This window comes from Phytophthora parasitica (genome assembly GCF_000247585.1).
Source record: "Phytophthora parasitica INRA-310 unplaced genomic scaffold supercont2.4, whole genome shotgun sequence".
In the NCBI taxonomy this organism is placed as follows: Eukaryota; Oomycota; class Peronosporomycetes; order Peronosporales; family Peronosporaceae; genus Phytophthora; species Phytophthora nicotianae.
Window position 1 is genome coordinate 794,403 of NW_008648990.1, and position 27,633 is coordinate 822,035.

Consider the following 27,633-nt stretch of genomic DNA (forward strand, 5'->3'; position numbering starts at 1 on the left):
GAGTATACTTATTTGCTTCCACCATCGAGCGAGGACATGACGGTTGGCGATACCAGTTTTGAGACCTTGGTTTGGTCAGAGGCGGCAGTTGCGTTACTTGTCAAGGAGGTAATAACCACAATAAGAGAAACAAGGAAGACAGACGCTTGTCTTTAGCACGAGCACATTTGGAAGTTTTTCTGGCCTCTGGAAAGAGAATGGTGCGCGATCGCTCGAAAATTAGTTGCGAAGTGAGTGGTTCTACAAAGCATTAGTTTGCGTGAACCATTCGATGCAGCTCTTTACCATTGACGGAGGTGTCCCGCTGCAGCGGCTTCCTCTTGCTTACGCAGTTCCGCTTGATGATGCAGAATGATTATGTTGTATTTGAAGGTGATGCGTGAAATGCAAAAATTGAAGTTATTAGCGAACTTGCAATCAAAGTAGAAGTTAAGCCTTTGTAGGAGAAATATACTCAAATTGCGATTTTGTGTTAATTCCGATACCCTACATTTTGAACTTTAAATTGGATAAATGCCCTTTACATTTGTGCAAGGAAAACTTTTATCTTCTGGTAACTGTTGGACTTTACATGTGGCACACCTAAAGCTTCGATATGGAACTGGTTGATGGTTGACACATCAATGTGTCTACTGGTATGATTGACTTAGAGTCTGTTATGCTTAAATTTTGTGTAATTAGATCGCAGTGTTATCGAGGTGTTACCCAATGTTATCTCCATAACGACAACACCTACCTGAGGTCGAGAGCAGTTAACGTCAAGCGACGTTAAAAATTGTGGCGTCGGCGGCACTGGTACTGTAGCAAATATGCTTTTTCAGTAAGATGACGCTTCTGAACCTCGTAAACAAATCATATGGACTGAGGGAAGTGCCTTCAAGGCACTGCCTTGGTATCAGCTTTTTCTGGTCTGCTGTACATGTGTGTGTGTGTGTGTGTGTGTGTGTGTGTGTGTGTGTGTGTGTGTGTTTAGCAAGATGACGCTTCAGAACCTCATAATCAAATTCCAATTACATTTGTACAGAGTCGGGTCTGAAATCAGGGATCTCGGAGTGCGAACAAACACCCTTTTTGGTGAAAACAATACAAGATAGGGTACCAGCAAAACGAAAACCACACACTGCAGCACCCGTCCAAAGCACTATCAACTTTTATCCGGATCTGTTTAAGCCGATTTTTCGACATCAAAGAGAATTTTGTAGCTACATTGACAACTGCAGTCTTCATACTATATATAGCGATAGGATCTGATAACAAATAATATTCATTCTCATAGTTTCCTTTTTTCGACCAATCAGCGGGCTCAAATTGCATCCCGGTTGTCTAGCCCTCCCTGACCCCAGCTCTGCAAGCCCAGCGAGAGTGTCCCACCTCTGAGTGCCTTCAATTACGCTCAGCAAAGGGGTATGGCATCACAAATCACACGATCAAACAATCGAAACCTGGTAAGAGCTCGGTGGAGGTCACAAGCGCGGCCAGATTTAAATGGGAGTGTTGCCAGATCTCATAAGCTTCAACCACAATCAACATGGTGTTATGGAGGTGTTAAGTGTTGGCGTCATCCCCTTTAACAACTACTTGGGATAACACTGGTTTAACCGTAAACATCGACAGCAATGTATCGAGACAGTTCCCTCAGGCCTCACTTCGCCATTTTCTTTCCAAGACACGCCATTAGCACCAAGAATCACCAAGAACTTCCTGGACCGATCATGCGCCTAAGCTACATTCTAGTTGCTGCTGCCTCAATCCTCTGTTCCCACCACGATTCTGTCTCTGCATCTGCCGGTAACGACTTTGCTCTAGCTACTGTAACGTCGTTGGGCTTTCTTCAACTCATTGGTGCTGACAAAAGCACCATCGACAAGTCCCAGTTCCTGAGAGACAACAAGATCACCGAAAACGACAGCGAAGAGAGAGGGATTTTGGATGCTAAAAGCTTTGTCGAAAAGTTATTCAGGATGAACTCTTTTTCTGAGCTCGAGAAAATTGACAAACTGACAGACCTCAAAGCAATTTCGGCTGCGGTAGATGACAAATTGGCGGCAGTGTTCAAGTTCGCTGACGAAGCGAAAATGCGTCTTGATGATCTGGCCAGAATAGCCAACAAATTCGGTGATTTCGATGATGCTCTTAAGACGAAGGCGCTGGAACTGTACACCAAGTACTGGAACACAATGCACTAAGTGGACTAGCCTTAACAAAGGCAGCTGAAAACAGTATCTAATATGAGGTCGACGGAATGTTGGGATTACAGGATCTAAAGGTTTACGTGTGCTCATGCGACGGTTTTTCAAACATTCAAGATGCATTATCGAAGCGCAAAAAAACGTTGTTCAGTGTTAAAAAGAAATGCATGCTCCGCGAAGCTCTAGATTGGAGCAATTTAATCCGTGTGTTTTCATAAAATATCTACTCCAACCTATCTTGTCTACGAATCGAACTGAGCAATATTCTCAATTACTACTAGTTTGAAAAAAAATTCCCATGCAATTGTGATACATCCTCTAAACTAATGGCTAACAGCAAAAGTAACGTAGAATCACCCGCCATTTATCACCCGTCAACTGATTGGCAATTAGCTACGGCACTGACATCTCCGCGACTACAAACGAAGGACCTTAAGGTCCTTGATCAAGTGAAGGACACGTTATGTGCCGCAATATCAAACGATGCGATTGAATTAACTTCTAGCATCTGGTGCATAGGTTTTGGTCGTTCCTGTTCCAGCAGGGATGGCAATACGAACGTTTAAACGAACTTCAATTGGATTTCAAACTTTTTCCAAGAACGTTTGAATGCCGTATTACTAAGTACTAGTAGTACGAAAGCGTTTTGCTACTTGATGAAAGTATACCCAAAATGACAAAAAGGGCCTCTATTCAGTAAACCAAAGTGCGTCATGCAGGAGAACAAAAGGAAGCGATAAACTTCCGGTGGAAGCCATGCAATGCATTGGCCACTTGCGGACACCTTGTGGCGGTGATATCCTCGGTTCGAATCCGGGCACGCGCACTCTTATATCCATTATGCTTCTTCTACCTTTCGCTTTTACCCAACAAAGACAGCGTCGACAGAGATCCCGGCGTCCGGAGCATCACCTGGGCTTCCCCTATCTGTGCTTGCTTCCTTCAGCTCAAACAGCCTCAGTGGCTTATCAAGCTCTCTGCACACACCATCATGACGCCCAATCATCTTCGCCATCGCTTTTGTTGGCTCGACCACTGCTTCTACTCCACTTCGTTGCCAACGGACACCGAGTACACATCCACAACAGCCAGTCACTCGTCGAGTTGGTCATCTCGTTGATCCCGTCGGACTGCACATTGAACGTCTCTACCAGCGGCCTGGGTAAATTGTTTTTCATTAACTTGTTTTCTACCAGCGGCCTGGGGGTGAACATGTACGAGCTAGTTGACAGCTTATCGAGCATCTGGTCATCGGTGTGGGCCTTCTGTCCGGTAACCAACGAAATCTTAAGGTCGTCCACCATCACGGCCACGCGTTCGCCCACTACGGTCCCACCGACGGCAGCTTGGAGCACTTCGGACTCGTCCACCACTGCTATATCGACGGTTGCTTCAACCTCTGCTCACTTAAACGATTGAACCAATGGAGCCTGGAGAAAACTTGGAAAAACTGGCGGAGATTGTATAAGAAGGACTGTATAGTCACGAACCCTGGCAACCTCGGCGGAGTTGTTGTTAGCCGCTAAGCAATGAAGGCGTTGGTGCCAGGTTTGGCTAGCGTTGCACTTGATCTTGAGACCCTTGAACTGCCTGCGTTCGTTGCCTTGCTGCCTCGGCATGCTCACTAGCCCGAACAGGTGTAGATGCCGAACATGAGGACGAACAGTACTGTTGGGAGCTTTTCAAGCTGCGAGGTCCAATCGTCCTAGAAGCTCTAGACTTAAAACAAGAGTGCGAAAGTGATTCGCAAACGCATCTAAGCTTCAACCTGAACGAGGCTACTATTAGCGTTGCTGCTGTAGTTGCTCCAATGCATTTCTATTCGATTAGAAAGGGTTTTGCCTCGTTTTAATGTTCAAACCAGCCAAACAACAGCTTCAAGCGAGGACGTAACCACCCAAATTGGCTTAGTTTCGACTTAGCTGGAAATTTTTCTGTCCTCAACCTGTCCTGCACTAAAATTGGAGTGTCCACCCATCGTCAACACGGATTAATTCGGTGGTGTGGTCATCCAAGTATACCGGAACAGGTACCAGTGCGTCGACAACAATAACCTGACTTCCAAAGCTTCGCTGTGGTGAGATAGTCTTTACGGGAATATCAGTGTGGATGCGGAAGGGTAAGTGCGCTCACTGGACTCCCAAAAGCTTTGGATTGGGCACTATTGGTATATCAATGCGAATAAAAGCCGGTACGGTTAAGCGAACGACTTTTCTTGAGTGATAGCTTTCTACTGACAGGATAGACCCTTAGTTTTATACCTGACGTCAAAACCAACGTCGGACTATACATGTTAAAAAGGGATTGTGGGGAGGAGACCTTCACAACCAGTATTGTTACAATTACGATATTTTTGTCAAAATTTGCAATATCAATATAAACTTATGTATCCATAAGCTTTGCAGCTGCTATCGAGGATCTGTAATCGTATTCGAGTTCATTAAGTACGTGATAGAAGTGTTCTTTTAAAATTGGAATAAAATGACACCGAGTACAGTTGGATAGATCATTTTCATGATTGGGAGTCGACCAAGTGATTGTCGGGAAGGACAGATGCTTCAGTTGATACTTCTAAGCGATACCAACAATTCAAACTGATGACCGATCGTTTGTCTGATACATTGGTTGTGTAGCTAACTCATCGAAGCGCCGATTCTGTAAGCGTTTGAGCCGCCGTCATACTCTGAGGGCTCGCTGTCGTATGGGTCTACGTGTTCCTCACGATCTTGTTCGCTCTTGTTTTTAGCAATATAAACTTAAAGCATTTATCGCCGCCACGGCGACAAGTTGCGTCTACATCACCAAGGATAAAAAGCCTTAACAGAAACAGCGATGAACTATGGACAAAATACTAGCGCAATTAAGAAGAGTAAGTTAACTACGAGTGTTTTTTTTTTTACTAGGTATTATATCGTAAGCGATGTTCCAAGGAAATTGGCATCTTGCGGCTGTCAGGCCCTACTCCACATGCAGTGTATGTTCGCTTACCAATGGTATAATATCGTCAAACCCAGACATTTTAGGTTATTCTAGTCCCGCACTTGAATTGGGACCTTGCTGCCAACGAGAATATCTGTCTAGGGCTTTACGGGTTGTAGCACAGGCGCATGCGTGTTTTTTCAAAGTGTTCTGATGTTTCTCGGTGGAAATGGAGTGTCTTGGAAAACCAATTTTGAAGTGTGGAAGTCCTCGGAAAGCAAACCACAGCTCAAACGCGTGTCTACAGTGCCTAGATCTGGCCTGTTCGAGGGGGGGGGGATTTGACGATGTAACAACATCAAATTGTGTGATGATATAGAATTGTAGTTTTTCAAAACAAGAGGAAAAGTGAATCGTCATGGCGGTTTTTTTAACGTACAATAACTGAATTATTTAAATATAGTAGTTAATATAGTTTTGAATAGTTTTTTTTTGAAAACATGTCCTCATCTTAAGCGGATGGGTCAACATCACAGCTTATATAATTATCGAAAATGTTGCGCGGTAGCAAAGCCCTCCTTCAGTTTAATTGGTCAGTTTCTGTAGTATATGAATCTTGGAGGGGTTGGGAGAACCGTACGATAGGTGTAGGTCTCTGGATTAAAAACCAGAAACATGCGCACACGCAAGTCAGATATTGCGACTGCGAGTGAGCCTAAAAGATGCCTTGACACATAGTACAGTTAATGTCAGCATCGCCTTTGCCAATAATGACAAAGGTGTGTACATTAACTCTGCTTTCCCAGCCTCCGACTAGCCTGTTACTGTAATGGTTGGAGTCTATCAGAGTCTATCTGATTTTGTTCTAATGAAAATATCAACTTGATTTAGCCTATTTAATGCCTGAAACTGTGTTTCCTAACTCCTTCTAAGCACCCTATATTTATTTTGTTTTCAAGTGTAGTTGCTTGACGGCAACTATTTGTAACTCTTTACACGCTTATTGGCGATTGCGCTTGAGCGTCATCATTGGTCGGTACAAATAGCCAATTAACCGTACTATCAAGGATAGGACACACCATCTGACTATTCAGTTTGTCTACGTGTATATTGGAAGTGAAGCCTAGTATTATGTGCATGGTATCCGCAGTGGATTTTTGAGGTATGGTACTACATATTTCAGTAAAAAATGTATTCCTATCAATTCCTGACTTCGACCTATACTATGGATCAAGTCGACGTAAAAAAAAGAGATACAATAAACCCGATATTACCGTATTGAATATGAGACAGTGCAGTTGGATTGGTTTGGCTAGTACGCAATCAGAGCTCGCTCTTTATCGCTTTAATTTTGCAATCTACGTGAGGATCTGACCAATCAGCAGCAAGCACATTACTTTTATTTATCTCTTTGGTCAGCGTGCCTCCAGTGCCGGCTGCTTCCTCACCCATCATAAGCTAAAGGAGATGAATTCTGGTCTGGAGAAGGTATCCTATTCGTAGTCGGATTTATAAATATGAAACCAGATCTCAAAATTAGGTTTCACACGACACACTTGGGCCAACGTTGCACTGATCAAAACTCGATATTATGCCGCAATGAAGCCTACAGCACCGTGAAATTCTTGACCTCATGTGCTACATTATGACCCCATTCCAAACTTTTCTTACTCAGCCACAAGGACAAGAGAAACATCCCCAGCTGGTGGGAATCGGTGTACACGATACGCATGAGTTTCGTCCTGGTGGTAGTTGGTGCCACTACGATCTTCGGAAGCTGTGAAAGTGCCTCTCTCAACGAGAACGTTTCTTCCTCTTCGTTCAAAGCCAAACCGCACAATGATGCGCAGTCGACCAGCGATATCGAACAGCTGCTAAGAAAGCATGGAGTAGCTTCAGATACCAGCAAGAACGATGAACAAGGAGCAGGAGGAACTTTGCCGGTTCTGAGGAATTCATTTTCTGAAAAGATGCTCGCTAACAAGGCTGCCACACTGACAAAGAGCAAGTCTGTATCTGAAATTTCCAGAATGAACGGCGCAGCGTTTGATCTAGCTGCAAAAAGTAACCTGAACGTATTGTACAAGAAAATCGAAGATATGGGGTTTAACCCAAATGGGATGAAACTGGGAATGCTCAAATGCACTGGAAATATGCAGCTCGACATTGAGGAAAGTATTATGTGGGCAGCCTACACAAAGTACTGGAAGGATAAATATCCGTTCTGGAAAAGCAAGTTGCAAAGGTAATGGCTGTCACAAGCTTAGAAGACGAGAGAAGTTAGGGAGCTCCTTAACCCCTCGGTTACCAGATATCAAGTGTTGAATCAGCTTAATTTACGTCGTAACTTACGACTTCCTTTTAGTATAAATGTTTATATTGATGTGCCTTTTCCACGTCGAGATGCACTGGTTTCCCGCTATAAACTACCACAGGTTTTCTTGATCTACGTCGTAAGAGTTACGACTTTCGAACCTCGTCCCACCCTGGTAAGCCAAAACTTACGACTTCCAAGTCGTTCTTTGTCGATAGCATATGTCTTTCTACGCGTCAGTACTGCTTCTGATCCCACAAAACCTGGGCTATGCTTATCATTGTGATGTGCTTTGAACAACAGAGTATGAACTACGATAACGAAAGAAGATGTGCAGTCCAAGGGGCTCATACGATTGCTGACTGCTGAGCAGGCTGTTCGTCTTCATTGTCAGCGTCGCCGTCTTCATGACTAAGCAGCTCACGACGAGTTGGTTTGCGTGTGCCAACCTTGCCCAATCGCCGCAAAACGACCCGCTTGCCAAGCGATGCTGGAATAGACTCGCCACTGTCAAAGTCCTCATGCCAAATCTGGTAACACGTCTTGCGCACACCGCCGTACATATGCCGTGACTTGGGGCAAAGGAAGCATTTCGCGTCAGTTTGGGAGCAGTCTTCGCAGTAGTAGGTAGTCTGGAACGATTTCTTGCGGGCACCACGGAGGAGAGCACATACTTTGCACGAACGTTGCCGTCGTTTTTGGACGCCAGAAACAACGACCCAGTCATCGAACTGGACGTGTTTGTGCCCATTCAACCGGGGCCGTTTGCGACAGCGGAACATCGATGAGGGTGTCGGGACGGTAGCTTCCTCAAAATCTTCATCTTTGAGCTGCAGTAGTTATTTATGCAGGAGGAGGTACCATTCTCCACGAGTTTTAGGCACAAGACGCTTGATTCGACATGTTTCCTTGTGCGTCAGATATGCATTCACCAGCGCCATGTCTACAAACCCAAGGAGTAGAGATTTGTAATACTTTTGGAAACGGAAGGATGTCTGGATCGAATAGGACTGAAGGCGGAGTTGATCATGGACATCAACTCCGCCCATCCACCGTTGGTAATCCGTAACGAGCTTCGGGCATTTTACAGTAGACGATCCGACCATCTTGATGTTGCGATGAATAGAATCCTCCGTCATGATCGGACCCGTTGCCAGGTAATGCACTGGTTTGCGATCCCACCAGTGGCACGCAACCATGGTCGGGACAGCAACAGACAGTGAAAATGCAAAAGAGCCTCGCTCAACCGCACGAGGACGAGACTTGCGGCTCTCAACCACTTGTTTATCAAATCCTAGTCGATTGACCATGACCGTTCCCAGTACGTAGATACACATCGACAGTAATTGAATAGCTAGTGGAACGGAAGAATAGAATCTGTCGATAACGACAAGCCGAAAGCCTTGAGGCCGTTCTCCCAGCAAAGCCTTCATGTTTCGAACAACGGCTGCTGCTCCCATCTTGTTGTCGTATGCTTGTTTATCCGAATCCTCATTCTCGCGCTTCCCAACGTACACCTCGAATCTACAGCAGTAAGTTACGACGTAGAAAATGTCAAGTTCAAGTTTTCAAGTCATAAGTTACAACAGCAAAAACCATACCGGTGACAGTACGCACTGCCAGAGTCGCACACCATGAACAGCTTCGTACCATAGCGATGCGGTTTGTCAGACATAAACATACGCGTGGTGTTGCGCTTCGACGTTGCCGGAAGGACGCCTTCATCGAATGAAAACTTACTACCCAGTGTCCAGCCTGATCGAAACCGCGACTGCACCACTTCAACAACTGGTCTAAGCTTCCACATCTTGTCCCGAGTCCGTGGAGCCTCGTTATTCACGACATGCAGGTCACGAAGAATGGAAGTGCATCGGTTTCTAGCCATAAATTTGGCAAAGTTACCAGCAGGAATCGCTCCGTCGTCAGTCATTGCCCAGTGCCGGGAAAATCGACGCGTCATTGGGTTCAGCATTCTCGCCACTAAGAGGCCGATAACGTGTAGCATTTCGTGGGGCTGGTATGCAGCCTCCGCACACAAGCGCCGTTCGATCTGCTTGATTGTCTCAGGGGTCGCTGCGCTGCGCCGCGCATCCGCTGCAGCGACCGGATTCGTTTTGCCCTAGCATTTGCGGTTTGCTTCTGGTAGCGGTTCGTCTCTTTGGTGATGCTCACCCACAGTGATTTCGGTAGAAAGTAGAATAGTAACATCATAGGGGAGTCGGCCAATTCCTGTAGCTCGCGCGTGGGAGGGGCGACGTCAGGAGACAAACCAGGGTACTCCCCAGTTGCTGCTTCAAAGCTGGATGACGGTGTGCTCCATTCAAACCTTCGAAGTGCGTCCTTGTCTATCGCGTCAAGCGTAAGTGTACCTCCCAATCCTTCCACAAATGCATCATCCATGCGAGCAACTTCCTCGTCAGGCGCTGGTGCGTCGTCAGGATACTCGCGACGCTCAACGATATCATCGCCACTGTTGTCACTACTGTCGCTGCCACTGGAATCGATGGCTTCGTACTCATCCGGCAACTCTCCATCCACCATGACATTCACGTCGTCGATCGGTATAGTGACGTGGACATCGTCCTCTACACTCCCACCGTCATTCACACTGGCGCCGTCACTGCCTCTCCCGTTGTCAGAATTGTTTGATCCAGCTCCTGATAAAAGATGCTGGAGCGCCCCCACATTCATGCCCTGGTCAGACTGCTCCAGCTGGGCAGGCTCGGAGTCTCTGTCCGAGCCAAACATCGCCGAGATAGTGTTCTGTGACAACGCAACAGATGTGTCGATTTGTGAGGCGTTCACAGGACCCTCCATTGAAACAACATCGTCCCCGCTTGCCTCCTCCTCACTCTCGCCACTCCCGTCCCTAATGAGACCCGATTCGATGGCAAAGATCACCACGGCATTCTCACCTACAAAAATCAAATTCATTAGTAAAATAAATGCTGAATAGAACTCAATAACGCACCAATGAATGACTGCCCATTCGGCGACGTATACGTCCACTGGTTTGTGAGCCTCGAAGGTCTCTTCGATGCCCAGCCCACCGAGCGTAGCTGCCTCCATAGATGCTTGAAGTCGATGCCGCGCACGTCAATCATACTTGCAACCGTTGCTTGCTTCGTCCTCGAGCTGGATCGTAGTCTTGCCATCGTGGCAAATACTGGAATGAGGTCCACTCGCCAACTGTCCACTTGCGATCTGCCCACAATCTGGTCGGTGGTGTACACCTACCCTTTCCCTACCCTTTCTTTGACTCTTACCTATTCGACCTCTTTCAGCTTATATTTTTTGTCTCAAAACTTGACTTGATTAAAGTATCGTGCCCTCTTTTTTCGAGCCATTTCCTGTTTGAAGCCGCTCTCTAGTCGTAACTTACGACGTTGGTAAACGAGGGGTTAACATGAAAAGAGGACCACAAGCTGTCTGGTACTTACGGGATGAAAGTGAAAGCAAATAAACACTTCTTCGTCTTTTTTCAAGAAGAGTCTTTTTATTTTTGTACATTTAAGGATATAGTCTATTAGGATGAAATGAAACTGGGTAAAGTTGGATAGTTCCTTGTCATGACTTGAAGTTGACCAAAGCGAGCGTCGGCCAGAACAGAACCTGCGGTTGATACTACTAAGCGATACCAACAATTCAAAATGTTGGATACAACAGCGTGTGTGTGTTTTTCTCATAAGAAATTGTTCTCCGAAGCATTTATTACAATAACGTTGATCCATCAGAATAAGCTCTGAAATTTATCAAAAAAATATTATCCGCAGTTCCAAAGGCTTGGGGTTCTTTTTGCCAAAGCATACGCTGCCCATGCTCCGTAGCCCCAGCATCAATGCTGGCGAAGATTAATATCATTGATCATACAAGACTGTCTGGATGGGTAGAAGGTGTAAGGAGGTATTTCGAGTAAGTACAATTTTAATTATGAATGCAGTAGATAATAATAAGAACCCGAATACATTTGTATGAACCAACATTTTCACCATTAAGGCCCGTCAAGCGAGCAATTTTGCCTAATGCTGAGCCATTTTACATGCTGTTAGCGAAGCTAATGGTTTAGCCTTTTTGCGAATTTAACCGGGTACGTTGATCCGTTTGATTTCACGTCCACATATTATCATCTTTGCTGGTCAGTCACGTGCTAACTACGCCAAAAGGAGCCCAGATTACTTTTTGTTTAGAGCCCACAAAGAAATCCCTTGTTGACAGTGAGGTTTAGCAGACCAAACGTTTATGGAAAACTTCCATGCGAAATTGCACTTACATTCTTGGTTGTGACCTAAGTTATCATTTCAGGCGTTTACGAATGATCAGACCCTTCGTTTCTCTTCTGTGTACATCGGATACATGCGCAAGACTACATATGAAGGATGCGGCAGGATACACGGTAACAATCTAAACGTATTATTATCAATCCTAAAAAAAAACTGCTAAAAATGTAGAGTCTTGCAAACACAGCGGAGGTGCAAATCGAGACGAACGGGCACCGCTATTAATAGTACCGGTAATGGTATCTAGGACGAGGAAGCAATAATGTACTTATGCATATCGGATGAAGACCTAAGTGTCAAGCTTATATGTATGTTTGTCTATGTCTCCTATCGTACTACGAAGACAAGTAAAAGCTAAGCAAAACTGAGTCTAAAAGCCAAATTTATGCATCTTAAGTGGAGCTACACCTTTATGCACTCAACCTTGTAGAAAACGGCAGTCAAACTCGTAACTTAAAAATTGGCAAATAGAAAAATTACGGCAAGAGACACTAATCAGTATTCAATGTTGAAAACACGGCAATCAACCTCGTTGATTATTTACCGTAGACCATAGGTATTCCTTCAGCAGCAGCGTTGACGACCTTGCTACAGTGAAGCTCCATACGAGACACCAGAACCGATGTCATGCGCTTGATTTCCGCCTTAGCAGCCCTCTCCAGAACGCGCATCTGCCTTCCAGCGAGCGTTATCACGTCTCCGTTCTGGTCCAGTTGACGGCTTCGATCGCAAATTGCCTCGCGGTAAATAGTTAAGTGTCTCTTGATGTTTGCCTTTAACACACTGAAGCAACCCTCGATGGATTTCCACATGGGGGAGTACGGCCCCAGCCGTAGCAGCTCTATGTCTTCGTGCCCGGTTACGCGATCCTCCGTCTGTCGGTGGGCGGGAGCATTATCAAGAACGACGACAATCGTTTTGCCCTGAAAGAAGCTGCGGAACTCTTGCGACGCCTTGACCGTCTGTAAATCTCTTCGACGAAGGCAGAATTTTTCTCCATACGAATACTGCCATAATCCAATCGGTACGTCACCAGCCCAAAACAGCACATTGGATCTGGAGGTTGGCCCTTTTGGAGGGTGAAAGGCTGAGCACGGCCCTCTCTCCTCGCCTAGATCGCCCTCGCAAGCGCTTTAGATAGATGTTGTAGTTAGTTTCATCGTAGTAAACGATACAGTTACCTGCGTATTGATGCTCCTTTAATTTCACGGCGAACACACGTCGCTTTTTGATATTACTATCGCCATTACACGTTGTGGGCTCGACTCTCACTTGTGTTACAGTAACAGCATGCCCTTCCAGTGTCGGCTAATTGTCGACGTGTCCGCCTTAACTACACAGTCAAGAAACAACATTGTCCTCATGGTGTTCAATGTGTAGGTACAGGTTTCATTTAAGTACTCCTCCAGGAGGACCTTGGCTTCAGACGTCATCTTCACGTCCTTCGCGCCTCCCCGAGGGAGATTGTCATGCGTCCACGCCGTACTATATCGTAGGCAGTAGTCACCGGGATACCCTTGAAACGGGCAACAGCTAGCCAGTCTTCTCGACCGGCACGAAGGGCTTCAAGGACTCGCTGCTTCTCGATGAGGGTGTGGGGCATGATTTCGGTAGGTATCTTAGCGACAGACGGTAAGTTAGCAATTGAATCAGACTTCTGTGTGTTCTGATCGCGTTGTACAAACCTTGGACTTTGGCCCGAGTCGTGCAGAGCCTGTCATTTTTGGCGCGAATCGGTCGCGCAAATCTTGTACGACGTTGACTGCCGTATTTTCAACATTGAATACTGATTATCGTCTCTTACCGTAATTTTTCTTTTTTTTGCCAATTATTAAGTTACGAGTTTGACTGCCGTTTCTACGAAGTTGAGTGCACAAAGGTGTAGTAAAAGCTGTTTCTGTCGATTACGAGGTACTGGGGAGATACCGCAATGAAGCAAATGATTGTGTTCGTTGACTTGATCTCCATCTTGTGACTCGCAAGCCATCACGCAGGCGCTTTGTTCGTACCGGAGTTTGTTTTGATATGTAGATATGATCTATCCCACAACATTAAAGCTTTTGGGAGCTAGATTAGCGCATACATCGTACTGATATCAGTACTGATATATCGGTTAGGACGATCACAACATTAGATCGTTACTGACGTACTTGTACCTGTACAGCTTACCCGGGCCCATTGGGAAAAACTCAGTGGAGATTTGAATTTAATTGAATTTATTTGATGAACTCAAATAATATAAAGTGCCTCGCGAAGACTGCGCATACAATACGCCTGGTCGTCTCTTGAAATCGGCTTTTGATAATTTTCGTTTTCATTATTCTGTTTCTTGTTTGTTCGGTAACGTCTCACCCTTTCACGGGTCTGCTCGGGACGATAGCCTACGTCGAGGTGTTTAAGCAGATCATCTTCATTAGAGGACTGCTTGTGACTGCACCGTTTCTTCCGTAATGCGAGCATGTTGATGCCCGGCGAAGGCGCTCTTTACTCCAGTCTGGCTCTAGAATCAATCTACTATAACTGAGAAGCAATATTAGTTGATTCAGCGCCACTATGATCAGCATTGCAGCAAATGTACCAGCAAATAGCTTCTGTATAATGTTGTCGCTGGATGTACCAGCCCTTGGTGTTGTCACGTTCCAGCAAACCCTGCTGCGAATAGCACGCCAGTGAACCTTGTATTGCTCCGGGTAGCTGCTAATGACGTACTAGCACTCGTTTTGTGGTGGCCCAGCCTCAAAAACGAAAAATGAGGGCGGTATCGGTCTCCGCCATCGGTCGGCCTGACAACTTCCTGGCAAAAATATCCCCGCAAAATCCTTGAAGCGCCGGCGGCACGCCAAAAATACTTGGCTTTTGTATGTATAGCTCGTGCGTAAACATGGATTCACATGCGCCTTACTTTCAGTATTTAACTACCGATATAAAACCGGTGCCGGTAACTATTTGGTGATAATGGGGGTTTAGATCGTCCCGTTATAGTGACCGAACCTTTCAGTGCCATTTTGAAATAAAGTTGCCGAAGGGTCGTGCATAACCAATGTGTACAATATGTGTGATGCATGAAACGTCGTTAAAAGCGCCAATTGATTTCACGGTGGGTGCTTGCCATGCCATGACTTGATTTCCTATTTGAAAATAGTTTTTTTATTTACCGGTTTGTTTTTACAAGAAGTAGGATAAGCTACAGTTCTCACTACGTTCCAAACTGAGAATTAGTTTACTGGGCTAACCATTCCGCTTAGTTAATCCTTGTTGCTTTACTAATGTGATTCATATCCTTAAAAATGGTCCATGTGTACCTTTCGCGCAACAGTCCATAATATAACAGACGTATTTTACTGAAAAGTCGGTAACATTTGTACTAATACGAAAATCTAGCTATTCGCAAAACGACAGACACAGTGACAGATGGCACCAAGCTACTCCATTAAAGTCCGATATCGTACTTAATGAGATGTATAGTGAACTCAGCGATTCAGCCGGTGGATCGATTGTTGGGTCTACATATCTCGGTCCGTTCAATCAACCCGTCATGAAAACTTCGACTAGAACACACAATAAATAGACGGGCTATTATTCTGGTAGTGGCTCAGTAACGAAGTACCTACAGTCTTTAACTCGTTTGGCTACACTTGAATTCTGTATGGGAATGAATGATGTGCGCCACATAATCGCAAGTTGTGGTTGCACTTCGATGTCTACTCGACTGGATAGCTACCGCTGCCTGTGCACACTGTACGCGCGTGCCGGACGTGGCTCTCTAGTTGAGGAGGGGACAAATGCTGCGACCTCATTAGTCCATACGGGTTGAAGTTTGCACATCGGCTGGGATTTGAATGGATAATCACGTGCATTGATGTATGTTTTGTATGCGAGTTTCATATTCCTGTTGCAGAGAAACTCCCTGTTGCAGAAAATCAGGATACCTGAGTGCGAAGAAGGATGTCTGCAAGGGGGGACTAGGAGAACTTCATGTGTAGGATAAAACAAGCAGGACTAGGACTTTTAACTCAATTAACTTCACTTTCAGATTCCCATGTATCTGTCCACATCAACATCACCCCTGGTTGGTATAGTGAAGCGAATTCGGTGAAATGTGGTGAACAACGCTTCCTGAATTTCTGGCCAGAATGACAGATGGCGACCTGACACTATTGAAGACGCCTAACAGCAACTGGATCATTCTACATTGAATAGCCGGCGGGAGTGACATCAAGGATTCTAAGATATAAGTTCAGCAGATCTGGATCCCCATGTCTCAAGGCTGTTGGCCCGCATTTGGAAGGCATGGGCGATTAAAGTATAAACAACATGTACAAGTCTACGCTATGATGCTGACACCACTAAAGGTTGTGTGCACTCTAGAAGAAGTGAATCGGCAGGAGTAACCAAGTAGGACTAGAACTTGGAGCTTGTTTCAATTTCAGATGTCCAGATTTTTTTTAGCAGCGACTTGACTTCATATTTGTAGGCATCATTTATTTTATCTATTGAATATGCGCATACTCGTGGGAGCCAACTACATCCATCGAACGTTCAACATGCTGATGAAGCTACCACACAAACGCCGGGTCCCTCGATATTCTCAAGCCCGGTAAGACCAAAATGATTAACTGCCTGTAGTGTATGCACCATTAGACCCAGCCAGCTCCAGCTATAAGTTGAAGCTGCAGGCCACAGATCTCAGGAGCGTATCGACAATGCTGTATCCACGTTCGTCATCCTGGATGACAGGATTCCCGTAACGCCACACGTAACGAAAGTCCTCGCGTCCAACCACTGCGGCTGCAGCGCAGCTACTACAACCACTACCATGTAGACCAGTGCTCTCACTTCGCTATTTACTATCGAATACACCAACGGCTAAAACTTCCTGGGAGAACCGGCAACACCCCCATCGTGTGTTTCCAGTTCCTGATACACCACAAAGAATTCGTTAGCGGTTCTTTGCTGTTACACAACCATGACTAAGACCCGATCAACATCGACAAACGCACGGACGACGATGACGGCTGCGACGCGATACCAATCTTCACGCCGGTGCTACCACCGCGCCTCCCGAGTACTTCCCATGCTTCACACGTCAAATGGCGCAAAGAACGCCGCGAGTATGAGGAGTCCGTCCGTAACCGTGCTAAGGGCGGTGCTGAGGACAAAATCGTCCCCATTAGGACGACTTTCGACGAGGGTCTGCTTCCGATGTGGTGTCGCCTACGTTGGCAGATTTCGATCGACGACGCCACAGATGAAGTGATTTTAACCGAGATTGACAAGATTATCTCCAGTGTCAAGAACAACAACGTTCCTGATGTGGATGATGAAATGCGTGAAATGCTGTGCATGGACCTATCTGAAAGTGATGTGAGCGAGCTAGTTATTCAGTATTTTAAGCTCTGCCACGACATCATCAATGACCATGGCTGGTAGCAATTCTTCACTGGGGACGACGGTAAACAACAGCTTTACCGTGTCCTCATTGCCTCGTTAGAGCCTCGAGCTCTGCGAGAAGAAGTGGAACGTACAGTACGTTTCAAGGCTTGAGCTGCAAAATCCGACGAGGTTATCCTCCATGACTTAGTGTTGGAAAAGGCACTCGACCAAGAAAAAAAATTACCAGAACCAACGACGCGCCAAGCGGGATCAGAGGGATAGTGATTCGTGACGTGCACCAAAGCGCGGACCGAGTAAACTTTCTACCAAGAAACCCCGCCTAACCAATGAACGGAGCCAAACGACCTACGAAAAGACCCCTTCGGAGCGAGCTAAAGTGCCACCAACTCCTTGTCCACATTGTGATGAGATGCACTGGTTGTCGGAGTGCCCATCGCCTCTGATGACCAGAAGGCCGAAATCCGTCGTAAACTTCGCGATCAAAGAGCTAACGAAGGAAACAAACGTGTGGTGGCGCAGGGAAAGCAGTTATTATCTCTATTGCAAATTCGATTCGCGTGAGATCTACCGAGCAATTTCGGCCTGGTTTACGTGTTAACCTGGGGGTCGGATCCTAAACCCTTATCGTCAAGAAGGCCATATGGTACTGACTTTATCTTTTTCTGCGCTCTTCATCACTCATCATGCTTGCCTCAATTGCTTCTGGGCGCATCGAGGCGTTATCGATAGTTTAGTAAAAGCGTACTACAGTCAAGGGCCGTATCTAATTTATGTATGTCACAGCAATATAAAGTGTATGATCATGAGTGGATATGTGTTGAATTTTGAAACCGATTATCGATAGCAGTTTCATGGTGTGTATCTATGTTCGGATGAATCGAAAACATTTCGAAAAATACTCCTCAGCATGCATTGCCCACAAAAACTTTGGTGAGCTAAATAGGCATCCGTCGGATCCCATTGATAATTGAACTTAATAGAATATGTCATCTTCCATTTAATTGAGAGTATAGGGTCTTGCGAATGCGGAGTAGCGGGATCAGCAAAACTTGCAAGATCGCTGGCTCCTACTTTCCTCCTGGCCCAGACGACTGATTAACGGAGGGGTTTCCCCGATGATCTGTGATGTTGTGCTGAAGTTGTTCACCTTGCGCAACTGCCGGGATGGTCGGGATCTTGCTCTTCTGGTAGAAGCTGAAGCGTTCAAGGTGTGAAAGATTGGACGTCTTCGTAAGGCGTGGAGAATGGGGCGAAGAAAACTCTTCGCTCTGCTGCCGTAAAAGTCCAGATCCAAAGCGATTAGTCGAGCTTGGATCTGGCGACCTTCGGGTTCCCTTGGGCGGATGGGATGCCTTCTACGTCTTCGTTTACACGTACTTCTCGCTTCCAATAGAGGGGTCTTAGGGTTGTTGAGACATGAAAAACAGCCGGGCCGAGTCGTAACGCCGGATGATCGGAGATTGTGCTTGAGGGTAGATCATAAGGTGGCTTGGTACGGTACTTATACTAAAAACCAACCAGATCAAATAACTTAAGACTTGCTAACACGGCAAGCGGCTTGTTTTTCCTCAAGAATGAAGCGCCTTCGTTATAGTATCCCATCTCAAAAGAAGACTGTTCTTTTGGACGAAGAGGTTGCTGAGCCGTACTGAGCGGACACTGGTGCGAACAGGACCGGCACAAGCAACCAACACGTGGCTCAACTGCTTCGTAGAGACATATATATTAAGGTGACTCATTTCAATACTCCAATAGTGCACGTGGCTGTGGGCGACCACGAGATCACATCCACGTACTTCGTGCGACTTCGGTTGCAACTCAACACTGCTGCCGGACCAGTCGGCTTGCAGGAACCTGTTGACTGTTAAATAATTGAGTGTGACGAACCCGAGTTCATCCTCGGTCAGGATGTTCTCAAGTCTCTTGGGATCGACATCGATCAACAATTAGACCAACTTGCAGGTCGAGATGAAGGCGAACAATATCTACAAGACGACCTATCATCCCTCGCGCTGAGCGTAACCGACAATGACCTTTAAGCCGCTCTTGAACGGATGATTTCCACTGCACTCGAGCAAGGTTTCCCGAGCCACCTTGAGCAGCAGCTCCGGGCTATTGTGTTCAAGCACGACATATGGCGCCTGGAGCTAGGCAACGACCCTCCTGCCAATGTCGAGGCACTACGGATCAGACTCAAGGATGGAGCACGTAAAGTCAAGAGCAAGCCACGTCCTTACCCATCTGTAGTACGTGCGTTCTTGCACGAGTTTAACGAAAAAACATGTCGAACTTGGGTTGGTGTACGAAAACGCATGCAGCCGCTGGGCTAGTCCAGTACTTCCGGTGCGCAAGCAAGGCGTGAGCGGCGATGAGTACCGGCAGACGTGCGACTACCGTCTCGTGAATGACCTCACCGAGGCACATATTAGCACGATGCCTCATATAGCAACGCTACTTGAGCACACTCGAGCAAGAAACACTTCGGTCTGTTTGACCTACTAAAGGGCTTCTGGCAGCTACCTCTATAGGAATCTAGCCAGGAATTCCTGTCGTACATAACTGACAACAAAATATACACTCCTCGTCGAGTTCCTCAGAGATGCTGTCATGCCACAGTGCATTTTCAGCAGACGATGGAGCAGTGCTTCCAGTCGCTGTTGTACCATTCCTTAGTTGTTTGGTTTGATGATCTACTCCTATTTGCTGACGACGTAGACCCATACGTTACGAAGCTAGAGGAATTCTCCGACTTGGTTGCAACTTTCGGACTCAAGCTCAGTGCCAAAAAGAGCAGTATCTACCAACAATCGGTGAAGTGGTGTGGACGTGTCGTCACATCTGATGGTATCACTCACGACCCAGCACGCATCGATGCTTTACGGAGTATGCCATATCCTACGATCGCAGGTCAATTGCAGCAATTCTTATGTGCTGCCAATTGTATGCGCGAGTCGATGGATGACTACGCTTGAACTGCTGACCCGCTGCAAAAGCGACTCGATACAGCGCTCAAAGACAGCATGCACACGAAGCGCGTTGCAGCTGGTATTTCTATTGAGTTGACGGACACTGAACGTACTGCAAATGATACGATGAACCAATTGCTCTCCACTTCAGCTACACATGAACTACCCGACGACGATGCTACTACTACTGTTTGCTCAGACGCATCCGATTGTGGTTGGTCGGTCATTGTCACCCAGGTGACGGACTTCATTTCTCGGAAACCAGTTCCTACGCAGCAACACAAACTACTCACGCGCCTCAGCGGTGCGTTTAAAGGCTCGCAGCTTAACTGGACCGTGATTGGAAAGGAAGCAAACCCCATTGTAGTAGCATGTGAAAAACGTGACTACCTACTAATGCGGGTGCGACCATTCCGCCTCTATTGCGACCATCGCAACTTAATCCATGTCTTCGCTCCCCATACGAGTATAAAGAAACACATTAGAGGCAAGCTGCTTGGATTAGCATTGAAGCTGATGCCGTTCCGTTACATCATCGAGCATGTCGATACTGTAGTGAATGTGTGGCAGATATGCTCTCTCGGTGGGCAGGGTAATCGATGACTACGGTGAAACTAAAACGATTTACCAAGAAGAGAAGCAAGAAACAGAAGACTCCAACTAACCCACATACAAAACAGATCCTCCGACCTCTGGACGACGAATTCGTCTGGCCATCACTAGACGAGATCCGTAGTGCTCAGCGACAGCACCAAGCACCCGTGGGGTCGACGCAAGATGCGGACAAGGTTCTCAGAGTGGACCAGAGGATCTGAATTCCTAAAGCATGTACTGAGATCACACAGCGACTCTGTATCACCGCTTACTGCAGACTCACGGTGACCGCGGGGAACAAGCAATGGCTAACCACCTGCGACGGGTGTTTCACATACCAAATCTCAGAGGTATCGTACACGCTTTCATAGCGACCTGCCTACTGTGTCCACACGTAAAAGGTAGCCAAATCGTTCGCTGACCATGGAGCGGGACGATCGATTGTGATGAACGGAACGAAGTCCTCCATTGGGATTTCCTGTCCGTGGACGAATCCTCTGGTGATAGTAAATATTTGCTAGTACTAAAAGATCGTGCCACACACTTCTGTGAGCTGGTGGTCTGCGACTCAGCCGACAGTGCCGTAGCGACAACCGCTCTGCTGGACTGGCACAGCCGTTTCGGAATTCCGCCTCAATGGGGCAGTGATAACGGTAGTCATTCTAAAAACGAAGTTGTGGCGGAGCTCCCCAAGAGACTCAAGTGCCGGCAGACTTTTACCCTGGCTTACAGCCCATGGATCAACGGCTCAGTAGAGCGAGTCAATCGTGATATCCTACAGGTTTTCCGTGCAATGATTGTTGAGTACATAATCTCTACAAAGGATTGGGTTTACCTCGTACCGCTAGTGCAATCTAGTCTAAACCACACCGAGCTCCCACTGAGCTATTTACTGGCTCATCGTGCCCATCGCCTCTGGCGGAATTTTGCCACGCTAGCCGCAAGGAGCAGGTTAAGGTACCTGCCACTTCAGCTGCCATTGCTAGATACCTAGCTACTCTACGCTACAGTCTGCGTACAATGCATGGCCCCATTACTGATGAGCGTTTGAAGCAGCGTCTTCTCAACCAGAAAAAGAAACGAGGGGGCAATGTTGTGAACTTCGACGTCGATTACTACGTTTTACGCTCATGCGTAGACGAAAAAAAAAGGGAACAAGCTACTAGTAACGTGGCAAAAGACCATACAAAGTGGTCCGTGCTGATGTCCACTCCGTCGCATTCGTCATTTAGTGACAGGGAGTGAGCTAGATGTTCATGCGTCACGACTAAAATTCTATGCGGACCAAGCCTTAACGTAACCGAGGAAATTCTCGAGCACGGAGCCTCCCAGGGCATCATCCTGGCCATCAACGAGCCGAAAAAGCATCACTGGAACGGTTCTATCAAGAACTATGAGATTCTAGTTAGCTGGAAAGGCTTAGAGTCTGTAGAAGACTCATGGGAACCGCTGACGTCTCTTGCAAAAGAAGTCCTTGTTCTACTGAATCAGTAGTTCCAGAAACAGAACGGTAAGGTGCTCAAGCATTGAAAAGACCATCAGTCCAAATTTTAATAAACAGTTTTGCATACTTTTGCCAAAACAAGCAATTGCTTGCGCATCCTCCTAAATTGCACACTAGCATGTAGCGTTTGGATATATCAATCATTTATTCAATTTTCAATTGAGTCTAAGCAATATTGGTTTTCATATGAATTATTGCAAATCCACCTCAACCGGTTGCAATAGTTAGAGTTATTGACGGGACAACTTCAACTGACGACCACTGAATATACTTTACAGAAACGTGAAGGAAGTATCAACCGTCGCACCAATCACGTCATAATTATACCACATCTCACCACAATGACAAAATGATCGCTAATAATATCCAGCTGGACCAGGCTTGGAGGGGCAGTGTAGCGCATGCACCATTAGACCCAGCCAGCTCCAGCTATAAGTTGAAGCTGCAGGCCACAGATCTCAGGAGCATATCGCCAATGCTGTATGCACGTTCGTCATCCTGGATGACAGGATTCCCGTAACGCCACACGTGATGACAGTCCGAGTAAGATAAAACAACCGTGAGCTGCTCCAAAGCAAAAGAAACGTAAAGGCTTGCAGCAAGGCAGAGACACCACACTAATACGTTATGGCTAGGTATTAACTTTTAAGCACGACGAGAATCGATAAATTTCAAGGAATAAAATGAATCTCTTAGCGCACGGATTTTCACAGAAACACGACACTGACTAATTGGAGACGTTGGCTAAAGTAATTGGGTCCGTATTACACTGGGGGATTGTATTGTTGTCAAGAGATGCGACTCCAATACATAATTACTTGCAGGAATAAAAAAAATATATTGGTGTTGTAAGAAGGCCTACATGAGCTGCTCGTTTTTTTTTTTTTTATAAAGGCCGAAGATATCGTCCTATCCTTTCTGCTAGAGACCTTGTACGCGCTCAAATGTGCATTTCGTGTGTGATACATGACAATTGATGGGGGTTGTCTCATTAACACGGAGTTATATTTGTCTGGTCCGTATGTATTCCCGAAAGTGGTGATGACTACGAGTCTTTTGTTGTCGATACATGTATACCGACCGCGGTGAAAGACAAGGATACGATCGCTTCGGTGGACGACGGGATCGCGGCGATGTTGAAAGGTAAAAAAAGGAAATACGTACGTTACATTATCGGAGTCGACGACGGACTACCGTGATAGCGCGAGGACGAAATTTTCTGGATCTGCTTCATCAATCGTGAAGATCCACTCCGATCAGGTGATCCGTACACAATTGGGGGCCAAGCCGTTCGCGTGACTACAAGATCACAATGAATTCCTAGCTGTATTGTAAGACCAAGAACATTTTGGTGTATTCGGTGTGTAGACCCGATATTTCACTTTCGCTTGCTCAATCGAATCGATATTGTTTTAGAGAATTCAGGACTGGGGTAAAGGTATCAAGATGTGTGTGTGCAACATTGAAGGTGAAGGACTTTGACATCACGTACGATTTCAGACAACAAACTGACCACGCCACCTCTTCTAATTCAGAAATCGCGTTGGCTTACGCTCAGGAATCGATTTTTTGTTCTTGTGATGTGCGATTCTCCTCTCAAGTGGCAATCACACTAATTTCGATTGATGCAGGGTATACAACGCTCAGTGGTTGCTTTAAGGTGATGTATGCGACTTCTTTAAGGAACCAAGAACTTTTAATAGTACATTAACTTCCTGAGAAGGTATGACACATATAAGTGGTTCATCTCCCCATTTGTAATTGAACAATTTTACCTAAAACTAAGACAAAAGTTGTTTTCTAGTTCGCCTTGGTAATTATCCTTTAAAATTAATGTCGGCAAAATGAACGTACCTTTATCGCAACATGACATCAAGTCGTCTTCTACTCAACTCCTTGGAATCCCTTATGTAGTAATCCCTTACAGTCTAATTTAGGATTTACGTTAGTATATCCAATTCGCAGATGATTAAGTTAATGTTGAAACTAATCTATCCGTTCCTCACCAAAACTAACCTTGAATGCGCTTGCCTTAGACTTACAAGTTGAAAAAACCTAGTCAACAATGTCGTTTGACAGAAATCGGGTGGTAGCACCTACCCCTCAGAATTAAGCGTGACATAATGTCGGAGAGCAAAAAAAAATGGAAGTTCGTTCATGTTATGCAAGTCCCTATTCTTAGTTTGTATTTCCAATGACTGTAGTTTTAAGTTGGTGACAAATTTCTCAGTCTTGAAGTCCTTCGTTGCCGTATCGGGTATACAGCTATACACACAAAGTATACTACGTTTTACCTAGTTCTGTGGCAAATACAATTTGGTGATCCCACTACACCACACATGTTAGAGTGCGTCATTGCTTATCCATTATCCCAGCCACGCCCCCTGCACCAGTTTGGCAGTAACATTGTCCATGAATCTCGACCACCTTTTGGGTGGTAAATAAACCAAAACTGAAACAAAGTGATTTAAGCCAACCTTCCTAGCAATGTAACGCAACGAAGATAAGCGGGACACCTTACTTGTGCTGGCTGACCCAAATCACACGCAAGATACTAGAGGATACCGGATGCTACGGATGACAAAGTACTATGCCGTCTCTGTAACCTAGTGCGGAGGCCCGACTTACACTTGACGACCAAGTCGGAGAGAGCCATCCAGTGATTCTGGCATTATCATCTACCGTTCCCTCCAGTACTCTGCGTTGAGCCGGATTCTCACAATCACCACCAAGACATCCATTGCATGGAGCACATGTGAGCGGTTCTTCGGGCCGAGGCCACGATTCAGGAAGTTTACTCGCACTCGAGCGTGTACCTGCTCATCTGCGTCGAGGCTTCGAAGTTTAGTCGATGGACCTTGATGACCGCAATAAAGAATGCCCTAATGATGGCGAAGGAACCAAAGCAGCGTACATCAGATATATACCCAATGCGAATGTCTGGAAAATATCATTGTGCATTTATACCCAATTGAGTGGGAGTATGAGACTTCCAGGAATCTGATTGGTTCCACTACATGAAGGTTTCCTTCTATAATAGCTAATTTTGCATGGGATGCTCGCACAAGGTCTCGACAAATAATTGCGCCTTCTTATGAGTATATGGAGGGCCAGTTGGGATCTCTGTCCCCGATATAGGGCTGACACTCCACATGACGCAGGGGCGTTGTGCTGCAACATGCTACCATGTTTTGATTGGCTAAAAAAAGTAGTTGCGTTGAAGTGGGTGAGCTCTCACTCGCAGACTTGGGTGTCCTCTTCGATCCCGATCTTTTCGTAGAGCTAGTAATATGCTAGTTACCGAAAGCTGCCTACCATACACAGCATAGATTTTGTCGATTGCAGTGTCACTCAACCAGACCGATGTAGTTTTGACACGATATCCCAAAACAATTTCATCCGTGAGAATGCAAACTTGTTTGCGCCTCGTTGAACAGCTGTAAAGTCTTTCGCTGCTTTTAATTCGCCGCACCCGATTTGATACTCATGCCATTGTGGTGAGCGCTTGAGAAATTTGGAGAATGTGAGACGGATGGAAATGGACCAATCAGCTGCGAGGAGTCGCCTACTTCAAGTGCGCAACCAAAACCATCATTCTGACTCGAACCATCATTCTGGAGGCACCGTCATTCTGGTCAAGACTGGATCGACAAGGTGCAATCATTGCGATCCGATCTATTCCGATATGGTGCAACCATTTCGATAACCCCGGTTCGAAGTGGTAGTACAGACTGTACTCTTGATTCCGACGCTGCAGAAAATTTATACACTGCAACAGATTTGCAGATTTGAAATATAAGTTATCAAAAAACTGTGTATCCTGACCAAACGCTTATCATCTTGAACAGGGAATTTTCGCGCGCGCGCGAAAATTTGAAAGCAAACACACATTGGACAAGTGAGTAGTATGGGAAGTGGATGACCATCGATAACAAGCGTTCCCTTATCCGCCAGAGTCGTGAGGCTCCTGGAATGACGCAGACACAGCTTGCTGAATGGGCGCAGCAAGCGTTTCGCCTGGCAAAGGCACCCGCGCGTAATACCGTCTCCGACATCCTGAAGAACGGCGAAATCATCATGAAAGGGGAGTATGGCAAGGGAAAGAGACGAAAGCCACTTAAGGTGAAGGCTCCAGCTCTTGAGAAACGACTGGAGGAGTGGGTAACAAGGGCTGAAAAGTGCGGCATGTGCCTGAATCGCAAGGTCATTAGAAGGAAGGCACAACGACTGCGTTACGAAATTGGTGGGCCCGCGCTAGATCTCGGTTTGTCTGTGAGTTGGCTGTCAGCCTTTTTGAAGAGACACGAGCTACGATATCGAGCAAGGCACGGAGAAGCTGGCTCAGCTGACCACGATAAGGTACGCGAGGGGCGCCACGCTCTTCACGAGCTTACTGACATGTACGCCCCCCAGGACACGTACAATATGGACGAGACCGGACTGAACTACAAGGCTGCACCCACGCGCAGTATTTGCTCATCTCGTATGCCCGGTGTTAAGAAGGACAAGACGCGTATTACACTTGCACTTACCACCAACGCCGACGGTAGCGACACACAGCCAGCTTTGTTCGTTGGGCGTGCTGTGAAGCCACGCTGTTTTGGCAAGAAAACGGGGGAAGAACACGGATTTCTTTGCAGGAAAACAGACAAAGCGTGGATGAACTCCGACGTGTTCAAGGAGTGGGTGCGCGACCTCGATAGAGAGATGCGATCAGCACAGCGGCACATTCTTCTCTTGTCGACAACGTGTCTTCGCACGCGTCAAAGGACCTCATGTTGACGAACGTGAAAGTCGAGCACCTGCCTCCAAACACTACCACTTATCTGCAACCACTGGACGCAGGTATAATCGCATCCATTAAGTCCCGGTTCCAGACGATGCAGATTGATAGAGCTATGGACTTGTTTGACTCTGGAGAAGGCGTGGATGGACGTTTAGTGTATAAGATCGACCAGCTCCAAGCGATGGAGTGGAGCAAGGAACTGTGGGAATCTACGTCGGCTGCTACCATCGCACACTGCTGGCAGAAGGCGGGCCTTCTTGCCCCCATTCGTGGTGTTGAGGAGTATGACGCTACTGACGCAGACAACAGAGAGCAAGACGACTCCGACGTAGAAGTGATTGACCTCTTGCTGAAGATCGCTGCGATCGAATTGTAAGCTTAGGCTAGAGTTCCTGTATGAGTTGATAGGCTTCATAAAAGGTCCACAACATATGGCGTCGGAAGTGAGAGTACAGTCTGTAGAACGACTAATTTGTACCCATTTATGGGTACCACAAAGGGCCAGTTTGAGCAATCATGGGATGGGTAGAAGATAGTGGACCACTAGGACTTAAAAGAATAACAGAGTGGAATTTACCTCGTCAGGAACAAGTGTCTTCGGTTCAAGATGAGAAGGCTGTTGCGGGAAGTATATTGGCCCATACAGTACTCAAGTAATTCTACCAAGGACACGCGGCAGTCGCCGGAGTT

General features: G+C 46.3%; 6 protein-coding genes across 6 annotated transcripts; 3 read left to right on the plus strand and 3 right to left on the minus strand.

Moving 5' to 3' along the window:
- Positions 1-1,712: 1,712 nt before the first annotated feature.
- PPTG_03211 (hypothetical protein) lies at positions 1,713-2,186 on the plus strand (the record flags this gene model as incomplete). Its single annotated transcript, XM_008895889.1, has 1 exon — positions 1,713-2,186. The coding sequence occupies one exon, from the start codon at positions 1,713-1,715 to the stop codon at positions 2,184-2,186; it is 474 nt and encodes a 157-aa protein (XP_008894137.1).
- Positions 2,187-3,178: 992 nt separating this feature from the next.
- Positions 3,179-3,493, minus strand: PPTG_03212 (hypothetical protein; the record flags this gene model as incomplete). The annotated part of the gene is made up of 1 exon (XM_008895890.1): positions 3,179-3,493. The coding sequence occupies one exon, from the start codon at positions 3,491-3,493 to the stop codon at positions 3,179-3,181; it is 315 nt and encodes a 104-aa protein (XP_008894138.1).
- A 3,227-nt stretch (positions 3,494-6,720) lies between these two features.
- Positions 6,721-7,357, plus strand: PPTG_03213 (hypothetical protein; the record flags this gene model as incomplete). The annotated part of the gene is made up of 1 exon (XM_008895891.1): positions 6,721-7,357. The coding sequence occupies exon 1, from the start codon at positions 6,839-6,841 to the stop codon at positions 7,355-7,357; it is 519 nt and encodes a 172-aa protein (XP_008894139.1). The 5' UTR covers positions 6,721-6,838.
- Positions 7,358-9,402: 2,045 nt separating this feature from the next.
- Positions 9,403-10,577, minus strand: PPTG_03215 (hypothetical protein; the record flags this gene model as incomplete). Its single annotated transcript, XM_008895892.1, has 2 exons — positions 9,403-10,337; positions 10,394-10,577. The coding sequence occupies 2 exons, from the start codon at positions 10,575-10,577 to the stop codon at positions 9,403-9,405; spliced, it is 1,119 nt and encodes a 372-aa protein (XP_008894140.1).
- A 1,658-nt stretch (positions 10,578-12,235) lies between these two features.
- On the minus strand, positions 12,236-13,420 carry PPTG_03216 (hypothetical protein; the record flags this gene model as incomplete). Its single annotated transcript, XM_008895893.1, has 3 exons — positions 12,236-12,830; positions 13,139-13,317; positions 13,385-13,420. 3 exons carry the CDS (start codon positions 13,418-13,420, stop codon positions 12,236-12,238), a joined length of 810 nt encoding a protein of 269 aa, XP_008894141.1.
- Positions 13,421-16,402: 2,982 nt separating this feature from the next.
- PPTG_03217 (hypothetical protein) lies at positions 16,403-17,243 on the plus strand (the record flags this gene model as incomplete). Its single annotated transcript, XM_008895894.1, has 3 exons — positions 16,403-16,415; positions 16,675-17,063; positions 17,130-17,243. The coding sequence occupies 3 exons, from the start codon at positions 16,403-16,405 to the stop codon at positions 17,241-17,243; spliced, it is 516 nt and encodes a 171-aa protein (XP_008894142.1).
- Positions 17,244-27,633: the final 10,390 nt, after the last annotated feature.